This window comes from Cotesia glomerata, linkage group LG9 (genome assembly GCF_020080835.1).
Source record: "Cotesia glomerata isolate CgM1 linkage group LG9, MPM_Cglom_v2.3, whole genome shotgun sequence".
NCBI classification, from domain to species: Eukaryota; Metazoa; Arthropoda; class Insecta; order Hymenoptera; family Braconidae; genus Cotesia; species Cotesia glomerata.
Window position 1 is genome coordinate 13,160,138 of NC_058166.1, and position 21,583 is coordinate 13,181,720.

Below are 21,583 nucleotides of genomic sequence, written 5' to 3' on the forward strand. Positions count from 1 at the left end.
GTTTTAATTAAAATGTTCCAAGTCATGTTTAGTTAAAATTACAGTTGCATTGAACTAATAAATATTTATAGAGCTTAAATATTAATTTTCCGTATTTGAAGTGTAATATAATAATAAAATATAATTTACAACAATAATTAGAATGACAAGGCGACACGTGCGATATGACATCCAAAATAATATCGTAAGATAAGCGCGTTCTTTATTTATATTTATAAAATCTAGTGTTAGGTGCTGTTACAATGTCGCATTATTTACAGAGATAGAATCAATCTCTCAGTCGATGTCGATCTCTACATCCGAGTAGCGGCTGAATTTATCTTCTTATCACAGTTGTTGTCTTCAAATTTCCACGAGCATTTAATTATCTTCAAGCCGGCAGTAAATCACCGCTAAAAGTGTCAGTTTGTTGTTAACAATGAGTGACTGTGATAAACCGAGTGCCGAGGACCGAAAAAACTCAAAGATTACTTCCAAAGAAGTAACCAATTATTTTAGTGACCAAAATAAAGAACTTACGCTGGAAGATTTGGCGCCGGATGGCGGATGGGGGTGGATGATTGCCCTCGCTATGATTATTGTTTTCGTAAGTACGCACCAACTATTTATTGTTGACTTTTAAAATTTACCGGTTCGTCGGCTGTCGAAGGCGATCCGTCGATATTTAATGCAAACAGAGATAATTTAAGATAATTATCTAGACCGGTTGATAAATTGATAAGGATTTTATGCAGGAATGGATTGCTACCAGTTATTATAATTATGTTAAATGTTAAGCAGCTGGGTGTGTCATTAAATAATTAATTACAGGTGACGACATTCTGCGCGGGAGCTTCCTTCGCAATAGTCTTCGGGGCCTTCTTCGAGGAGAAAGGCCAATCAGGATCCGCGATGACGCTCCTCAACTCCGTTTTTATGATAAGTTTTTCGCTATCAGGTAAACAATTTTTGTCGCTGAGTTATTTAAGTCTTATCTTTGAATTTACTTATTGGGTGTTTGTTTTCAGGTGTTGTGACAAATGCACTCTTGAAGAAATACTCCTTGAGATTGGTCAGCGTCAGCGCGGCGCTGCTCTTTGCGATACCTAACATTTGGTCCGCGTTTGTTACGCATGTTTATGAACTCGCGGTTATTTTCTTCATTCAAGGAATCGGCGCCGGGCTGATGAATACCATCAGCAGCGCCAGTTTCAACGCGTTTTTTGTTAAGAAACGGGCAAAGGTACTTTGGGGAGTCTATTGAACCTCTAAGTCACTATTGAAAATTTTCCTTTGTTATTCTGATATGAAAGATGTTTAATCTTTATTGATGATCCATTTACAAAGATTAACACTTTTTAAAATAATCTATTAATTAATTAAGGAAGAAATTTAAACATTCGATATATAACTTTATTGTTTATAATTTTTTTTTCTTTTAGTTTATAACTTTTTTTTCTTGAATGATTTAATATAAAAATAAAAGTTTGAGAGAGTTTCGGATCATTAAAAAAAAAAAAAAAACTTTTGTCGAGTTTTGAATTTTTAATTTGAAAAGTGCAATTTTTTTTAAAAAAGAAATCCGGAAACTTTTACAGAATAATAATAATAATAATAATTGTTATCCAAATTTTCACAATTTTACAAAATTTAACTGTAATTCATTGTGGCTAGATTTTTCTTAAAAAAAGAAATGAAGTTATTTTTAACTAGAGAACTTTTAATTGAAGAATTTAATTATTTTCATTTAAAGTGACGTAGTTTTAAATAAAATCTTTGTTACCGATGAGATATTCAAAGTTTTTAATCAGATTTGCAAACCTAAAAAATTCTTAAAACCACGACTAGTCTTCCTCAAAATAATTTTCTTGTTAATAAATTATTATTATTTTTTTAATCAGTAGATGATTTTTAAGGGTGTATTCTGGTCTAGAAGCTTGAATTTAAGGTAATTTTTGAAGCGTCGTAAAAAAAAGGGAATCAATATTTTTACTATTCATTTTTTTTTATAAGATATTTATTAATATTTAAATAATACATAAAAAAAAAGTGAAATAATTCAAAATTCAAAAAGTTAGTAGTTGATGAAGTGGAGGGTTTCAAAAAATTGGCACGTGACCATACCCACGATTCCAACTCTCCTAGCAATCTGGGAAAAAAAAGATTATTAATTTAGAGTCATGCCGCTACCGTTGTAATGAAATAAAAGTTGAAAAAAAATTTTTTTAGAAAATGGCAACTGCCTAAAAAAAAAATCTGGAAATCGGTTGACCGCGCAGGCCAACCCCAGTACTTCCCACTAAGTATGAATTTGAAGCGCCTTAAAATGTGTTTTTTGGTTAATATTTGAGCTTTTTAAGCTCTTCGAGGTTTATATTGATTGGTTAAGAAATCTGGAAGATATCTTAAAAAAATACCGAAAAATAAAATTTTGTGAATTTTTAAACAACTATATGCATGGTTTTATTATGATTTTTTCGCACGCTTTAAAGTTATTTTAAAAAAACATAAAAATTCAAATTTTTTTTTTAATTTCTTCGGAATGGCTCGATGGATTATCTCTCAAATCTAATCAGATCTAATTTTTGGCAAATCCTTTCGAACGACGTGTCGTAGAGTTCTATCGGTTAATTCGTTTTTAAGAAACCATACCACAAAAATTTATTTACACATACACACACACACACACGGCCAGACATCTTGGCGGGAATAGTCAGATACGGAAGCCGGGTTGGCTCATTGGTGACTGGTAGACTAGTGGCACCGCACACGGGCACTTCCAACATGTGCACGCGTGCCCGTGTGCGGTGCCACTAGTCTACCAGTCACCAATGAGTCAACCCGGCTTCCGTAGTCAGAATGGCTTCCTAGGACCTCAAAACGTGGAGATCCGATGAAAACTCGACTTCCGAAAATCGGATCGAAATCAATAACTTCCCTTTATTAGAAAATTTTCCAGTTTCTTAGCGGGAAGTTAAAAATTAATTTTTGCACCACTTTTCTTGAGTTTTCCGAATTTTTTAAAAATAATAAACATTATCACATGAACTATTCTCATCCGCAAATTTCAGAGAAGTCTATAAAGAATACTTACATCAAATTTCAAGTAATTCGGTTCAGTAGAACTTGAGAAATCGTGGGTATTGTTTTAAAAAAGACAGTTTCAAGAAAAACACGATTACAGCTTCGCGTAAAGTTTCTCGCAGATTAGTTCCGGCTGCGCCAGCAAAACAGCCATATCTTCGAAAATGATTCGAATTTTCTAAAATACTCCTAAAGACATTCTTTCCCGCTTCACAGCATTATTTATATTTGTAAAAATGCTTGCCGTAAGATGGACGGTGTGGCTTAATGTATATAAAATAAGCGAAAGGAAATTTAGTATAGACCGGATAGCTCAAATGGTAGAGTAGCCGACATGTCTTCGGAAGGTTCTGGGTTCGAATCCCAGTCCGAGCTATCTAATAATTTTTTCTCGCATATTCTATAAACTCACATTAAAATGATCCTCATCATATATATGTATTTATGATACACATCATATATATGTATTTATATATAACGGGAAGAGTTAAGCTTTGAAAGTATAAAAAAAATTAATTTTTTGAAATTTCTAAACCAGAATACCCTCTTAAAATCAAAAGAAGTCATAAATTAAAAATCGAGTTCTTACTCCGTCAAATTTTGAAAAAAATTGAGGTGTAAATAAAAAAAAAAAGGATTTAAAATTATATAAAAAATTTTATTGAAGGTAATGAGTGCAGCGCAAGTGATAATTGGATTGGGAGGAATAGTATACCCGATGATAATTGAAAAAATGATGGACATATACGGATTTCGAGGTGAGTTTCTTCTAAAAGTAATTGATAAATTTTAATAATTTCCAAGAAAAAAAAAAAATTGATGGTAAAAATGTTTTTTGAAAAAAAGGAACAGCAGCGATAATCGGCGCACTGAGTCTGAACGCGATAGCAGGAATGATGATGATGCACCCGGTAGAATGGCATCTGAGAGACCCAAATGAGGTGCTGGAAGAAAGAAGACAACTAAAGGGCCCGCAGCCCCAATCCGAACGCAACCACTCTGCACTCAACAAAGTTAAAATACTTAGTTCGAGTGACCGCCGGTCGACGATCCATTGCACCCAAGATTTCATGGAGCCTACTAGGTGGAGTAGTTTGTGTAATATTAAGGACAATCCTGGATGTCAGGAACCTCTTTTTTTTATCAACTCCAAAGTAAGTCTTCGCTGATAAAAAAAAAAATTAACTTGATTCAAAAGAAAATTTTTTAAAGCAAGAAGATCATTTTTAAATAGATAATTTATTTAAGTCAAGGCCAATTGGCCAAATCGCAAATTATATATATATTATATAATATATAATAATTATAAAGGTAAAGTAATTTTGACAGTGATATAACTGTGTACAAAAATTTTTCAAACACTTATAAGTAACTCTGTTTGGACAAAATAATTTTATGATTAATTTTTTAATCATTTTTAATCCTATCAAATAATGTAAATCGTATTTCTTATGGGGGTATAACACGTGAAATTATTTTCAATCATTTTGTTCAATAGCTTAATTGCACGCCTCATAAGCGAAGCGTTGAGGTAGTGCTCTATTCTCGACATGTCAAAAAAGCAGTTTTCTCGAAACTGAAATTAATTTTTTTTTTACTTATATCGCACTTACAGGATAATATGAGTGCAACTATATCAAGTCAAATAATCTGTCAGGCGCATAAAATATATTTCAATAACAATTACTTTGCTTAACATAGTAAATAATAACATTAAAAATAATCTTTCCTGGACCTCTGTGTGTCTGTGTTTATGGATCCGTGTATGTGGCAAGGAAAATTGGTCTAAAAATTTTCATACCAAAATAATTTTTTTTTATCATCTAAAGTAACACACTGCGGACTTTCTCAATGAATATGAGCGTTCAATTCACTGTCGTTGAATTATTATTTATAAAAAACTAAAATACGACTGTATATTTGTCTATCTTCATGTACATTTTATTATAGTATTTTTTTCCTCACCTTAGAATTATGGCGCGATTAAGCCATAGTAGAGTTTTCTGTTTTTTATTATTTTGTTTTTTGGATTTTATTTTAATCAATTTTATTGTGGAAAATAAGATCATAAGGCGTGCACTTTTGGATTTTCCAAACTTTTTATGAATATTAATTAATTTTAATAAAATAAAGAAATGATTAAATTTAATCAGATTGAAATAACCAGAAGAAATATAACGCATTAAGTATCTAAATTCAATAGATAGGGTAGAAGTACCGTTTGTGGCCACTGTACCGTTTATGGCCATTTATTGTTTAAATAAACGATAGAAATGAATTTATATTAATAAACCATTACGAACTTAATTTGTTTTAATATAAATTTTTTAAAACTCAACAAAAATATGGTTATAATATTATAATTTTTTTATAAATTTATTCAAATGTTAACTGGCCAAAAACGGTGCTAAGGTAGCCAAAAATGGTACTTCTACCATAATCACACATTTTATTATTAAAAATAATAATTTAAAAAAATTTAACTATCTTGGATTAAACATAAAAATTCTGTAATAAAGTTAAATTTATTTGAGCTAAAAACAACTTTTTATTTAAAAATTTTTTTTTCTTGATTCAAATAAATCAAATTTTTTAAAGTAATTTTTTTGGCTTAAGATTTCTTCTTTTAAATCAAGTTAATTTTTAACTTCCCGCTAAGAAAATTGAAAATTTTCAAAAATCGGGAAGTTATTGGTTTTACCCCGTTTTTCGAAAAACGAGTTTTCATCAGATCTCGACGTTTTGAGCTCCTAGGAAGCTTCCCTGACTATTCCCGCGAGGGCGTCACTATGACTGTGTGTGTGTGTGTGTGTGTGTGTGTGTGTGTGTGTAAGTATGTAAACCTCTTATAACTTTTGAACGGTTCAACCTATTTCATCGCGGTTGGTGCCATTCGAAAGGGCTTCGCCAAACTTAGATTTCCCAAAAATTTGAACCGATTCGGACCGATAGATTTTGAGAAATTTGGAGAAATCTAAAAAAAAAATAGGAAAACAAATTTTTTCAGAAGTAGTTTTTTTGGAATATCTTTTAAACGGCTCTACCGATCGATTTCAAAAACTAATCAGCTCTCAACCTTGAAAACCCACGTCGATCGCCTCCAATCCGGTCAAAATCGGTTGATTCGTTCGAGAGATATCGTGAACGAAAGAAAACCGAAAAAAGTGTTTTTTCGGAGTTACTCCGAAATTTTTAGTTTGACCAATTGAAACTTAGAAATTCTTCACGAGGCTTAAAAACTGCGTAGAATTCCGCCAACCGTGTAAAAATCGGTTCATTCATTCAAAAGTTATTGCGGTTTGAAAATTCAAAAAATAGTGTTCTATGAAACTTCTGTCAGATTTTTTAGCTCAAAAGCTCAAAAGCATTGAAAAGGTATCATTTTGAGCTCGAAACAACACACAGATTGTATTTTTGAGCTCGAAAAGCTCAAAAAAAACGGCCATGTATTAACGGAATCAGCGTGAAGTTGCAGAGATGGCCTTTAGGGTCAACCGTTTTCCTAATTTTTTATCAGCATTGAAGTAATATAATAAACATTTTATCTGTTTCTACTATTCTGAACATTTCTTCTTTCAGACAGTAGAAGCAATCAGTGTGGACCTCGACCCCGACATGAGACCTAGGTCCAAGTCGATTTCGATGAAGATGCAGCTAGCGAATAGTCTGTCTTTGCTGCCGGCTTCCAGCATCGGAAACATCACCGGGGCCTTGGTAGAAGCTCAACATCGACGGGATTTGATCACTAAAGCTTCACTTGATGAACTGAAGGAATTAAACACACCTGTCGGTCATAGTATTAATGGTCATAACAAGAGTGATCATCACGATGAAAATAAAAATGTGGTCATCAAGAGGAAGTCGATTATCAGTCAAAAAGAAGAACCTGACTTTTGGTATGCATTCATGCTTGATTGCAAATGAAGAAGTTCAAGGATTTATAAAATTTTTAAATATTTACAGGCAACAATTATCTGATTTGTTTGAACTGTCACTCCTAAAAGACCGGACCTTCGTGATAATGAGCTTTGGGATTTCGTTTGTCTTCGTAAGTGACTTTACATTCATTTCGTTGGTTCCTCTGGCGATGATGCATGATGGATACACAAACTCTCAAGCTGCTGTTACAATAACAGTAGCCGCAGCTGCAGAACTAGCTTCGAGAATTTTGTACTTGATCTTCACTCTGTTTGTAAATTGTCGAGCTAAATTTGTTTTCTTCTTCGCAATGATCGTAATGGGCTTCGCCAAATTAGGTACCAAGTTCACTTTAAATTATCAGGGAACTAGTTTAGGGTTCAGGTACTAATTATCTATTTTTCAGCTTTCTTCTATTTCGGCAACACATTAATGGGGATATACATCTGCACAGCGGGAATAGGAATCGTCAGGACATTTATGATGGTTCCGCAGCCGCTGGTAGTGGTGGAAAATTACCCCGTTGAAATGTACGCGGCTTGCTATGGAATTTTTACTCTAGTCAATGGAATTGTTATGGTCGTTATTGGGCCACTAGTCGGTAATAAAAACAAACTTATCTCAGCTCTTAATCGAGCCCGAAAAATCAATTAAAACTGTAGCTTACAAAAAAACAACACTCTATCGGCTAATTTATTATTGGTGTCCGTAGGAATAATCAAAGACGTAACGAACAGCTTCGAGGTGGCACAACTCGTTCTAGTAGCGCTAAATTGCGCATTCATCGTACCCTGGGCGTTGGAGTTTCTGGTGGACTTTCGGCAGAAAAGAAGAAACAGAGTTGTTAATACTACCGGCAACATAAATGCCGAAAATCACGTGATAGCTTAATCGAATGTACATTTAAATAGTTGATAATTTTTGTAATATTTTCTTTGGTCTTTATTTTTATTTAAAAATATCTTATGAGTAGTACATGGGCTGTATTGCAATAGTGAACAGTGAATGAAAGTATGAGTGCGTTATAATTATGCAGTTGCGGTCGACTTATTTCTCGGCTCAATTTCAATTTTGAAGCCATCTGTCCGCTTTAGTATCATGTCTAATTGCAGTTTGAAATCTTTCTCCGTCAAATTCGAGTGGATCCGGTAATTTCGGATTATTGTTGACATTAAAACTTTTAATTTCAACATCGCGTACTTTCTTCCGACGTATGACCGGCAATTATTCAGTTTTAAGGTTGGTTTATTCAAATACTTCCATCTTGAACTAGATTGAACCACTTAAACGCGAAAAATGGATGAAAATTACCTTAGGCCAGCACTGAAAGGTACGTAGGCATAGTAATGCCGATTTTGAGTATACTCAGGTAAAAATCTGTCTGGGTTAAACACTTTTGGGTCTGGATAATACTCCTCTAGGCGGTGAATCTGGTATGGCGGCACAATTTCCGTACTTCCACGTGGCAAAATTTAACCTCCAGTTGCTATACAAACAAATTTACCAAATTAAAAAAAGCAACAATTCAATTTTTCTATTATCTAACTACACAATTAATTAATTAACCAATTAACTAGTCAACGAGTACAATGAAAACCGTAATAAAGTGTTACAAAGTCAACTTTAATAAAAAGATAAAAAGAATAATGAATTCATACTACTATGAATTTTAAATGAGACCAAGCTAGAAGCGTTAAATTCATCCAGTCATGCATGCTAGTTATAAATATTGATAGTATTTTAATTATCAAAGCTTTTAAAATTTATTGTTAAATTTAAAAAATGGATTAATTTTAGTGCTTACAATATTTACGATCCCCCTCAATAATTATCGCACCAACGCGCGTTTGATATGATGACATCTGTGGCCGTGCCAATCTCGCATTTTCAAGGATAGTATCAATGTCTCAGTCAATGGCGATCTCTACATCCGAGTAGCGGCTGAATTTATCTTCTTATCACAGTTGTTGTCTTCAAATTTCCACGAGTATTTAATTATCTCCAAGCCGGCATTAAATCACCGTTAAAAGTGTCAGTTTGTTGTTAACAATGAGTGACTGTGATAGACCGAGTGCCGAGGACCGAAAAAACTCAAAGATTACTTCCAAAGAAGTAACCAATTATTTTAGTGACCAAAATGAAGAACTTACGCTGGAAGATTTGGCGCCGGATGGCGGATGGGGGTGGATGAGCGCCCTCGCTATGATTATTGTTTACGTAAGTACGCACCAACTATTTATTGTTGACTTTTAAAATTCACCGGTTCGTCGGCTGTCGAAGGCGATCCGTCGATATTTAATGCAAGAGATAATTTAAGATAATTATCTAGACCGGTTGATAAATTGATAAGGAATTTATGCAGGAGCGGATTGCTACCAGTTATTATAATTATGTTAAATGTTAAGCAGCTGAGTGTGTCATTAAATAATTAATTACAGGTGACGGCGTTCGTCCCGGGGAATTCCTTCTCGATAGTCTTCGGGGACTTCTTCGAAGCGACAGGACAGTCAGGATCCGCGATGACGATCCTAACTTCCGTTTATATGATAAGTTTTTCGCTGGCAGGTTGACATTTTTTCTTTTCCCAGTTATATAAGTCTTATCTTTGGAATTTATTGAGACAATGCACCTATTGTTTTTTTTTTCTTTAGGTGTTATGACCAACGCGCTGCTGAAGAAATATTCCTTAAGATTGGTCAGCGTCACCGCGGCCCTTCTCTGTGTGCTCCCTAATTTGTCGTGTGCGTTCGCCACACATGTTTATCAGCTGGGAATTATTTTCTTCATCCAAGGAACTGGCGCTGGATTAATGGACACTATCCTCAGTGCGAATCTCAACGCGTATTTTGTTAAGAACCGGGCCAAGGTATTTAGATAATTTTTATGAGCTTCGCATTGTTTATGGAAAATATATATCCTAAAATATATCATTAAATTTTCCTAAAGTAAAAGCTTATTTCTTCTCAAGGAGAAGAAATTCTTCTTTTATGTTTGGGCTTTACGAATAAAATCATTGTATGCAATTGAATGATGAGTTTATTTTAAAAGTAATAGCTTCGGAAGGAGAAGTTACTCGCGAAAAATTAGGACACTAGGTCAGAATTAATAGTCTGTAAATTGTATGTATGATCGCGCGTGATTCATCTTACTTTGTGTACTGACAGCGTAACAGTGATTTTATTTATTTGATTCGAAAGAATCTTTTTGATAATAATAATTAACAGATTACTCTTTATGAAATATATACGGTGTTAATTTTATAAATTTTATCAGCACTAACGAAGTTAATTTTCAAATTTTATCTTTCAATGCTGTCTAGATATAACCTGAACACTTGATAGTCAATGATTTATGAGCAAATCATCGAGAAAATTTTAATACAAACTGGATTTATGATAGTGCTTGTGACCTCACAGATAAGAATGTTAACTTACCAGTTAGTTTAATTACTATTACACTTTTGCTTGTACATGTTGAAAGAATTTAAAGATAATTAAACGATAAGAAATTTAATTTTAGTAAATTTTATGTGAGTGAAAAAAATTACAGATTAGGATTTTTTTTTTAGTTAAAAATTTTATTCAAGATTATTTTTATTTATTATTTAAAATAATCTTTTCATTATTTAATAATATTTCTTTTATTGAAATTTTCAAAAAAATATCAATTTTTTTTTTTATTGTTGTTTTTCGGCTTTAAAATTAAAGGTAACTTCAAACTAAAAACTAACAATATATAGTCGCGGTCGTATTTTGTCCGCTTATAGTATTTTTAACAATATAAGCTCATCTTGGTGTTACACTTATCGAGACCTTTCATTTGAATACCCACACGAATTTTTTATATATTTTTTATATTTCACAAGTATGAGAAATATCATAAATATAAAATATATGAAAATATCATGTGCGTACTCAAATAAAAGGTCTCGATAAGCGTAACATCAGAATGAGCTTATATCTTGAAAAATGTCAATAATTAAGAAATGACGTTGTATTTTGTTTACTGATGATATTTTTAACGATATAAGCTCATTCTGGAGTTACACATATCGAGACCTTTCATTTGAATACCCACACGAATTTTTTTTATATTTTTTATATTTCACAAATACGAGAAATATCATAAATATGAAATATATGAAATCATCATGTGCGTACTCAAATAAAAGGTCTCGATAAGCGTAACATCAGGATGAACTTATATCTTGGAAACTATCAATAATTAAAAAATGACGTATTTTGTCCACTAATGATATTTTTAACAATATTAGCTCAGCCTGGTGTTACACTTATCGAGACCTTTTATTTGAATACCCACACGAAAATTTTTTTATATTTTGTATATTTCACAAATATGAGAAGTATCATATATATATTTAAGATATATGAAAAAATTCATGTGCGGATTCGAATGAAAGGTCTCCATTAGTGTAACACCAGAATGAGCTTATATCGTTAAAAATATCATCAGTGGACAAAATACAACGTCATATCTTAATTATTGACATTTTTAGAGATATAAGCTCATCCTGATGTTACGCTCATTGAAACCTTTTATTCGAGTACGCACATAAATTTTTTCATATGGGTGATTCTCTGTAAGGATTTTTTTTTCTGTCCCAGGCATTTTTTTATTAGAAAAATTGTTATTTTGTTACTAAAAAAATTTATTACGAAAGTAAAAAAACATTTCTATTTGGAGCATTGAAAACTAAAATGAAATAAATTTTGTTTTTTTTGCTATAAATTCGTAAACCACCGAAATGTCAGTCCCCTGGGCTGTCCCATTCCCAAAATTAAAACTTTATGATTAAATTTTAAGTTATTCGTCAATAATATATAATTTGGTCCATAATGTTTATAATCTTAATTAGTTAACTAACAATCTTCTTCAATAAAAAGTACTGAAAATTAATTTGTTTCATTAAATTCATTAACCAAAGTTTGTGCCAGGCATTTTAAGATCAGTCCCCTGCCAGAAGTTCAAAGCCAAAAAAAAAATCCAGCGTGTTATTTTACCTTTTGTCAGGTTTATAAAGATCTAATTAGCCTTGAGTTAATAACCATAGGGCTGTTAGCGCTTTATCGCCAGTTTTATTTAGTGTCAAAGCACCGTTTGTGCTGGAAATATGTGTCTGGGCCACTTCAAAACTCAGTCCCCTGGCAGCTATTTTTATTTATAAAATTGGATCCATAAGTCTTAATATTATTCTAATTAATGTAAACATTAATTGAGAAGTCGAAAAGTTGAATGCATTGAAATAGTTTGCTTGATTTTTCTCAATTTGATAAAAAAAAACAGTCCCCTGGCAAGCAGTCCCCTGTTATGTTATATGGCAAAAGATGCACAAATATCGAAAAAGCAAAAATTAATTCGGCTGTTTATTTATTATAATTAAGCTGATAGTTTTATAGTCCTTGTTAATTTTTTTTCTAATAAAATCAAAAATAATTTGGTCGGACAATTTTGTACAGATTTAGGACGTCCTTACAGAGAATCACCCATATACTAGAAAATCGAGCGCGCTTCTGTCAAAATATTTATTATCGACAATTTTATTTCATTAATCAATATTTTTACAAATTCGATTCATTAATATTTAACCGTTGCCAAAGTGGTTACTATAGCAACGAAAAACTATAACAATGAAAACGTCACATCAACTTTTTAATAATGGATTTCGATTGAATCATCAAAACCCCAAAAATTAACAACATTTAACATAAAAATTAAAGACAATAATTTCTAATACAGGTAGTAAGTGGGACCCAAGTACTGATCGGCATAGGAGGAATAGTATATCCGATGATAATCGATGCGCTGATGGAAATTTACGGATTTCGAGGTGAGTAACTCAACATAATTTTCTTTTTTCTCAAACTCAAAATGAAATGATCGAAGGTGCGTGAATTAAAAGGAATGGTGTCGTTGATTGCTGCTCTCAGTCTGAACACAATTCCGGGGATGATGTTGTTGCACCCGGTGGAGTGGCACCTGAGAGATCCAAAAGAAGTTCTGGAGGAGAGACGAAAATTGAAAGGTAGTTCCAAAGACAGTCCCGTTCAGGAGCCTCTTCTTTCGCTCAATTCTGAGGATAGTAATGAAAAAATTGAAGGGAAGAAAATTGTCATTAAAAGGAAGTCTGTAACCAGTCAAGAAGACTCCTCTTTATGGTGAATATTTTTGTTGATAATTTTAGTTAAAAAAAAAATTGAGAAATTTTTTATTGCAGGCACAAGTTGTCGGACTTGTTCGACTTATCGCTTCTGAAAGACAGGAGGTTCATGATAATGACCCTAGGAATTTCGTTTGTCTTTGTAGCTGACTCGACATTCGTTTCTCTAGTTCCTCTGGCGATGCTGGAAGATGGGTACACAAACACAGAAACGGCTGGTACGATAAGCATAACCGCTGCTGCAGAATTGGGCTCAAGGATTTTCTACCTGCTCTTCACTATGGTAGTAAATTGTCGGGCTAGATTTGTTTTCTTCGGGGCGATGATTGTGATGGGCTTCGCCAGATTTGGTACCAACTTCACTTTAAATCGTCAGGAAACTAGTTTAGGATTTCAGGTACTAATTATCTATTTTTCAGCTTACCTCTACTTCGAGAGCACATTAATGGGGATATATATCTGCACAGCGGCAATGGGAATCGTAAGGACATTTTTGATAGTCCCGCAGCCGCTGGTAGTCGTGGAAAATCACCCCGTTGAAATGTACGCGGCTTGCTACGGAATTTTCGCTCTGATCAGTGGAATTATTATGATCGTTATTGGGCCACTAGTTGGTAATAAAAACAAACTTATTTCAGCGCTTAATCGACCCCGAAAAATCAATTAAAAATGTAGTTTACAAAAAAACAACACTTTATCGGCTAATTTATTATTGGTGTCCGTAGGAATAATCAAAGACGCAACGGACAGCTTCCAGGTGGGACAACTCGTTCTAGTAGGGCTAAATTGCGCATTCATCGTACCCTGGGCGTTGGAGTTTCTGGTGGACTATCGGCAGAAAAGAAGAAACAAAGTTGTTAATACTACCGGCAACATAAATGCCGACAATCATGTGATAGCTTAATCGGATGTACATTAAAATAGTTGATAATTTTTGTAATATTTTCTTTGGTCTTTATTTTTATTTAAAAATATCTTATGAGTAGTACATGGGCTGTATTGCAATAGTGAACTGTGAATGAAAGTATGAGTGCGTTATAATTATGCAGTTACGGTCGACTTATTTCTCGGCTCAATTTCAATTTTGAAGCCATCTGTCCGCTTCAATATTATGTCTAATTGCAGTTTGAAATCTTTCTCCGTCAAATTCGAATGAATCCGGTAATTTCGGATTATTGTTGATATTAAAACTTTTAATTTCAACATCGCGTACTTTCTTCCGACGCATGACCTGTAAATATTCAGTTTTAAGGTTAGTTTATTCAAATACTTCCATCTTGAACTAGATTGAACTACTTGACCGCGAAAAATGAATGAAAATTACCTTGGGCCAGCACTGAAAGGTACGTAGGCATAGTAATGCCGATTTTGAGTATGTTCAGGTAAAAATCTGTCTGGGTTAAACACTTCTGGGTTTGGATAATACTCCTCTAAACGGTGAATCTGGTATGGTGGCACAATTACCGTACTTCCACGTGGTAAAACATAACCTCCAGTGGCTATACAAACAAATTTACCAAATTAAAAAAACTTAAAAAGATCCTCAAATTTTACTCTATGATTGTCAATTACCAATCTTAACATCTTGTTTTAGCTCCCTAGCAATAGCAGGAACAGGCGGGAACATTCTCAGCGACTCCATGATCACCCTTTCAAGATACTTCATCTCCAAAGTATCTTGAAACGTGCATGGCCGGTCAGAGCCCTTGAAAATCTCGTTCAACTCTTCATAAACTCTATCCTGCAAAAACATTAAACATTTCATCATAAATGCTCAATTAATCAAACAAACCCGTATTAGTTAACATCTAATTCAAATCAATCATACTTGAATGTCTTTGTGGACTCCCAAGACGCATAACGTGAAGCTAGAACCAGCGGCAGTGGTATCGTGACCCTGGAATAATTTGCATCTATTATAATCTTGAGAGCTACTTTAGTTGATGAATTGATAATCACTATTTAAATGAGAATGTCTTAATCAAAATTGCATTATTATAAATAAATAAATTAACACCTCAAACATAATTGTGTCGACTTCTTCACGGACTTCTTCTTCAGTTAGCGTTGACCCGTTCCTGTTCAATTCAAGAAGCAGGTCCAAAAACGCTAGTCTTCTTTTTTCCCCTAAAATTTTTCAGGTTCAAATTATTCTAATGATTCAATTTAATTAAGGTAGTTGTCGTGGTACAATATTGTCAAAAAATTAGAGATTATACGCGCCGTAAAAGTATCTGAGCTTGTAGCCAAGTAATCCATCATTTTTACGCAAGACTGTACCCGTGGAGACGCAACTCATACAATTGTTTCTGTTCGACTCCGTAGATATATACTTTTTCATGAATTGTTGAACTTTAATTCGTTATTTATTAATAATTAGATGGTCAAAATTTTTTTTTAAACTCACAACAGATACATTGAAAGACTTTCAGTTTTTTAAAAGTTTCTGACAGTTAGTTTTTTTTTTATAACTTAGAAACTGGTACAGAACTGTAGAGAGCGTATGTAATCAATATCAAATATCCAATTTTAATTAAATTCATTTCGGGTTACAGGTGGTCAATCGACTTCAAATTTTAAGGGTAGTTGTATCATCATGTCCTTAATAAGTATACAAAAATTTGGAATTTTCTGACGCTATACCTTAACCACGACAACTACCTTAAATCTTTAATATTATCATTAGGTGACAAGATACAATGTAATTGTTAAATTATTATTATTATTTTTAAAGATATAAGCTCATCCTGATGTCACCCTCATCGAGACCTTTCATTTGAGTACTCACATGAATTTTTTGTATATTTTATATATATGATATTTCTGATATTTGTAAAGTATATAAAATATATAAAAAATTCATGTGGGTATTTAAATGAAAGGTCTCGATAAGGATAACATCATGATGAGATTATATCTTTTAAAATATCATTATGTGACGAGATAGTGTAATTTCTTAATTCTAAATATTTTTAAAGATATAAAGAGAATTCATCTCGGGTTATAGGTGGTCAATCGACTTCAAATTTTAAGGAGGTACTGTGCAAAATCACTTTTCTTACAATATTCTTCACTTTTTGAATACGCGTACTTCTACACGGAAAAAAATTTATTGTTGCTGCAACAGGAAAAAATCCTGTTGCAGCAACAGGATTTTCCTGCAACTGCAACAGGAGGCAGCCATGTTGCAACGACAGGAAAAAATTCTGTTGTATAGCAACAGGATTACTACTGTTGTTGCGACTTGATAGTAAAATATAGTTGGGTCAATCCATGTCAACTCGACCAATTGTTGGAATCGACCCCTTTCGATTTGGATAAATTTTGGTCAAAAGTTTTCTTTTATCATACAACGAACTTCTGCCAAAGGAAAAAAATAAAAAAATTTTTTTCAAAAGATATGCAAATTCAAAATTTTGAGATTTTTCCAGTTTTTCAATTTTGTTTTTGTTATATCTCTAACGCTATTATAGATACAGAAATGGCCTTTCGTTTGGTTGAAAGGGGACACTTGGGGCTATTGAAAAAAAAAATATTTTGAAAAATGCCAAATTTGTTAAATTTTGAATTTTTGAAAATCGTCAAAAATGACGATCTATATTAAAATTTTGGCTCAATTTTTTATTGTATAATATCTTGTACTGATCTTAAAAGATCCTGAAATTTTTAGAAATGTGTTTTTTTTTTAAATATGAATTTTTCAATTTCAAAAAAAAATTTTCTTTTGTTTTTCGCAACTTCTAAATAATGTAAAGTTATGCAGATACATAGTATTGTAATTTTGAGCATTAAAAAGTTAAATGCACGACGTGGAAATATTAAATAATAAATTAATTTCAACTTTTTTTTCTATTTTTTGAACGTAATCTTAAAGTCAGGCTTAACACATGATGTAATTTCTTATTTTTTTAACGCATGATATATTTTGTCCGTTTTTTCACTTCAATAACAGTTTTTAACGTCAAATAACTCAAACAAATGTTAATTTCCAATAACAATCAGAAATAATGTGGTGAGAATATCAATTTTTTTTCGTTCTTTTGAGTACTTGTTTACTTACAAATTTCTGCATATTAATGTTGCTCAATCTCAAATTTCAAATCATTTCCATGTTAATAAGACGATAAGTGGCGTCGACAACTTTCAATGAAGTAAAGTGAAAAAAAAAATTACAGTTCTAAAAATTTCAGGATTTTTTAAGATCAGTACAACGTATTATACAAAAAAAAATTGAGCCAAAATTTTGATATAGATCGTCATTTTTCGATTTTCAAAAATTCAAAATTTAACAAATTTGGCATTCTTCAAAATATCTTTTTTTCAATAGCCCCCTTTCAAACAAACGAAAGGCCATTTCTGTATTTATAATAGCGTTCGAGATATAACAAAAACAAAATTGAAAAACTGGAAAAATCGCGAAATTTTGAATTTGCATATCTTTTGAAAAAAATTTTTTTATTTTTTTCCTTTGGCAGCAGTTTGTTGTATGATAAAAGAAAACTTCTGACCAAAATTTATCCAAATCGAAAGGGGTCGATTCCAACTATTGGTCGACTTGACATGGATTGACCCAGCTATATTTTACTATCAAGTCGCAACAACAGTAGTAATCCTGTTGCTACAACAGGATTTTTTCCTGTTGTTGCAACATGGCTGCCTCCTGTTGCAGCTACAGGAAAATCCTGTTGCTGCAACAGGATTTTTTCCTGTTGCTGCAACATGACTGCCTCCTGTTGTAGCAACAATAAATTTTTTTCCGTGTAAGTGTCCTCTAAACGAATAAATTTTTTTTAATAGTCCTTGCGGTGCTAATTTTCGAAATATTAGCAATTAAAAATCGTACATTTAACATGTATTCCTTATCTTGACCGTATAGTTAGAGTGAACATTTTATTGAATAACAATCATACTTTTCTTAGGATTTTTTTGAAAAACTGAGAATATTTAATTGAAGCTATAACAAGTATTTTTGATCAAAAATAACACAAACGAGCGGTATTCATTTTTTAATAAGAAATGTTTGAAGTTAGTGACTTCCGATATTTTACGTGAGTAGAAGTAAGTGAGCGATAGTCTGTAAAGAGTGGCAGCTCTAGTGTGTGAGACAGAAATAAATTGCCATAACCTATTGGTGTCTTTTTCTTGCCGCAATACCTCCTTAAGGGTAATTGTATCATCATGTCCTTAATAAGTATACAAAAATTTGGAATTTTCTGACAGTATATCTTAACTACGACAACTACCTTAACCCCGTAATTTATCTTTTCATTGATTAAAAGAAAACTCACCAACATCATTTTCATCAATTTCGTCCAAATCGTCGCGAGCGTATCGCATTTTTGATTCGTTTATCTTTTCGATTTCAACTTTTGATGTTTTGTTGCTAGTGTTGTTGTTTGAAATCTTACGGAATTCTTCAGGGTACGCAAGTTCCCCTTTTTCTGCGTACTCTTGCTTCTTTTTCTTGATAACTCCGCCTGTCAGTGTGTGGATTGTGTTGAGAAGCTTTTCTTGCTGGCTAGCGTATTTTGAGAATTTGAACAATTGGTCAATGCGAAGCATTATGTTGTACTGTCGCTGGTGAACGATGTTGCATAAGCTGGAAAATTCAATCATTGATCAATAATTAATAATCAATGATCTAGAATCAATGCTGATAGAAAAATAAAAATTAAACCTACTCCATGACAGCCATTGCATAGTCAAAGCCAGTGTTTTCCCTTTTCTTGCCCCTAACTCCCATCGCAGTGTTGATCAAAATGTCTACTGTCACAGCTGACAAGTAATCGTGGACGTCAAACTCCTTTCCCACTTCAGATTTCAATCTTTTCACCAAATCGATGCTGTTTTCGTAGAACAGCGGAACGAATGTCTTCAGCACGTTCAAGTGGAATGTTGGGGCTATTATTTTACGGTGAGTTCGCCATTTTTCACCCCCACTTATTAACAATCCTTCACCCAACCATGGTTTGAAAAATCTTAATTAGAGTAGTAAAAAATTATAAGGAAATTTATATGAAAATTAATGAAGTTAGCCGACATCTAAAAATTTTTATAATTTTTTTTATTAAAAAAAATTTTTTCATTTCTAAAAAACTTCAAAAATTGTAAGCGCAATTTTTTAAAATTGTTTTTTAGTTCTAATTTAATAAATTAACTAAAATTAAAAAATCAAAAATGACAGCTCACTTTATTAATATAAATTTATAGACACCTGTCAATTTTTTGGATTTTTTCATTAATTATATTAGAACTGAAAAAATATTTTTTAAAAATTGCACTAATAGTTTTTCAAGTTTTTTACAAATGAAAATTTTTTTTTTATTTTTTTTGTGAAAATTTTTTCAATAAAAAAAATTTTTTTTTATTTTTTTATTTCGGCTGACTTAATTTTCACGAAAAAATTTTCTAATAATGATATAAGCAGACGTTTAAAAATTTTTTAGATTTTTTTCATTAATTTAATTAGAACTGAAAAAATATTTTTTAAAAATTGTATTTATAGTTTTTTTAATTTTTTACAAGTGGAATTTTTATTTTTATATTCTTGTAATCATTTTTTCAAAAAAAAGAATCATAAAAATAGTTATATGTTTGCTAATTTTAGTGTCATAAAAATTTTAATAAAAAAAATTTCACACGTAAAAATTTAAAAGAAACACATGTGCAAATTAAAAAATAAATTTTTTTTTATATTGAAAAATTTCACTTGTAGATGTGTCAAAAAGTTATTGTTGCAATTTTTTTAAAAATGTATTCTTAGTAATTTATTTGTTGTAAAAATCTAAAAAATGATAGACGTTTGCTAATTTAGTTTCATTTCTTTTTCTTTTTGATAATTAATTTGCAATAAATAAAATTTACCTATACTCCGGTGATTTGTCAATATGAACATTGCTGCTCAAAATAATTTCTACATCATGTGGGTCCATTATAAAAATGATAAGTTTGGTACCCAGAAATGCTCTGATTACTCTTCCGTGATGCAAGTATTGCAAAACTGTATTGAGAACATCTTTCGGGTGCACTCCTAACGCGATCAAGGCGTTTCCAAAAAATGGCACTGTCTTGGGGCCTGATCAAACACCGAAAATAGGTCAGGTAAAAATTTAAGGTCAGTTTTAAAAATTCAATAATTAAGTAATTATCCAATAAAATTTAAAGTTTAAAGTAATGATTAAAAATTATGGAAATAAAGTTAGCCCACATCAAAAAATTTTGAGAATTTTTTTTATAAAAAAATTCTTACATAAAAATTAAAAAAAAAAATCATATGTAAGAACGGTAAAAACAATATTTTTTAGTTCTAATTTATTAAATGAAGCAAAATCAAAAATGTCGGCTAACTTAATTATTATTTAAAAATTGTTAATTTTTTAAAGTGATTAATTAATTAACCTGGTATTTTATTTCCCATTTTAACAATCCTCATATTTTCCATGTAAAAATGAACTAACGCCAGTGTCGCTGCTATGAAGACGAGCGGGTAGAAAAACCCCGTCGGCAGGTAAGACGAAGACGTTGGAATTGGTACCACGTCCATTTTTATCACTCAAAAAATTTATTTTCCAGGTAATCAATAATCCAATAATTAATAATCAAACAACTTGTAAAAAAGAAAAAAAAAACAAACAGATATTTTTGTTTTTATAAAAAAAAAATAACAGCACTTAAGTCACAAGTTGTGCATCCAGTGTAAGCAAATAAAGTTCCACAGGTACTTTTATAACCGCGGCTCATTAAAATAAAAATATAAATTTCTGGGGGTTTTATTAATCGAAATGCATAAGACCTTGCCCTCGACGTTTTGCATTTCAAATCAGCCAACTTTCTGTTACTTTGCTGAAATTTTAATTCACTTTCGGCTAGACGAACTTATCTTACTCACAATAACAATAACAATAAACTTAATTATTTATTTAATTATAATTTTCATTTTATACTTCAATTTTGCTTTAAAAAAGCCATCAGTTGGCTCACTTGCTCATTGCTGAAGAAATCACCGGGAAAAAATTCAAACGCCCACCCACTTAAGGCGTTTCGCGAAACAAGTTCAAGATCAACACTAAAAATGTTAGTGTAGTGATTAGCTTCGTCTAAATAGAACAAATTTTGAATAAATCGGAAAAAGAGTGACCACGTAACAATAATGAGGTCAGTAGTTGTGTGTTATTTTACGACCAATTATAAATAATTCATTTTAAGCATATTTACACATTAACGTCCGGTATTATTATTATAAAGCTCATCGGGTCGAGATGTTATGGAATTTTTTTATTTTGTAACACTGTTATTATTTTATTAGTCATATTATTATTGTCATTCTTTTTTAATCAAAAAATTTTAGTAAAAGAATGCTCGAGAAAATTCCAATTATTCAACAGTTTATTGTCATTATACTTATGTCTACATCAGACAATAGAA

General features: G+C 31.8%; 2 protein-coding genes across 2 annotated transcripts; one reads left to right on the plus strand and one right to left on the minus strand.

The window, feature by feature from the left end:
• Positions 1 to 20: 20 nt before the first annotated feature.
• On the plus strand, positions 21 to 14,101 carry LOC123272259. The gene is made up of 18 exons (XM_044738956.1): positions 21 to 184; positions 261 to 586; positions 811 to 937; positions 1,008 to 1,222; positions 3,731 to 3,821; positions 3,910 to 4,217; positions 6,643 to 6,959; positions 7,027 to 7,319; positions 7,388 to 7,582; positions 7,694 to 7,870; positions 8,999 to 9,198; positions 9,420 to 9,546; positions 9,633 to 9,847; positions 12,739 to 12,829; positions 12,902 to 13,157; positions 13,217 to 13,509; positions 13,579 to 13,773; positions 13,885 to 14,101. The coding sequence occupies exons 2-18, from the start codon at positions 419 to 421 to the stop codon at positions 14,061 to 14,063; spliced, it is 3,447 nt and encodes a 1,148-aa protein (XP_044594891.1). The 5' UTR covers positions 21 to 184; positions 261 to 418; the 3' UTR covers positions 14,064 to 14,101.
• A 72-nt stretch (positions 14,102 to 14,173) lies between these two features.
• Positions 14,174 to 20,827, minus strand: LOC123271250 (cytochrome P450 4g15-like). Its single transcript, XM_044737521.1, has 9 exons — positions 20,558 to 20,827; positions 20,024 to 20,234; positions 18,841 to 19,137; positions 18,448 to 18,758; positions 15,177 to 15,286; positions 14,988 to 15,056; positions 14,732 to 14,900; positions 14,484 to 14,658; positions 14,174 to 14,390 (listed from the first exon to the last, which is right to left on the minus strand). Exons 1-9 carry the CDS (start codon positions 20,700 to 20,702, stop codon positions 14,201 to 14,203), a joined length of 1,677 nt encoding a protein of 558 aa, XP_044593456.1. The 5' UTR covers positions 20,703 to 20,827; the 3' UTR covers positions 14,174 to 14,200.
• Between the last annotated feature and the right edge of the window lie 756 nt (positions 20,828 to 21,583).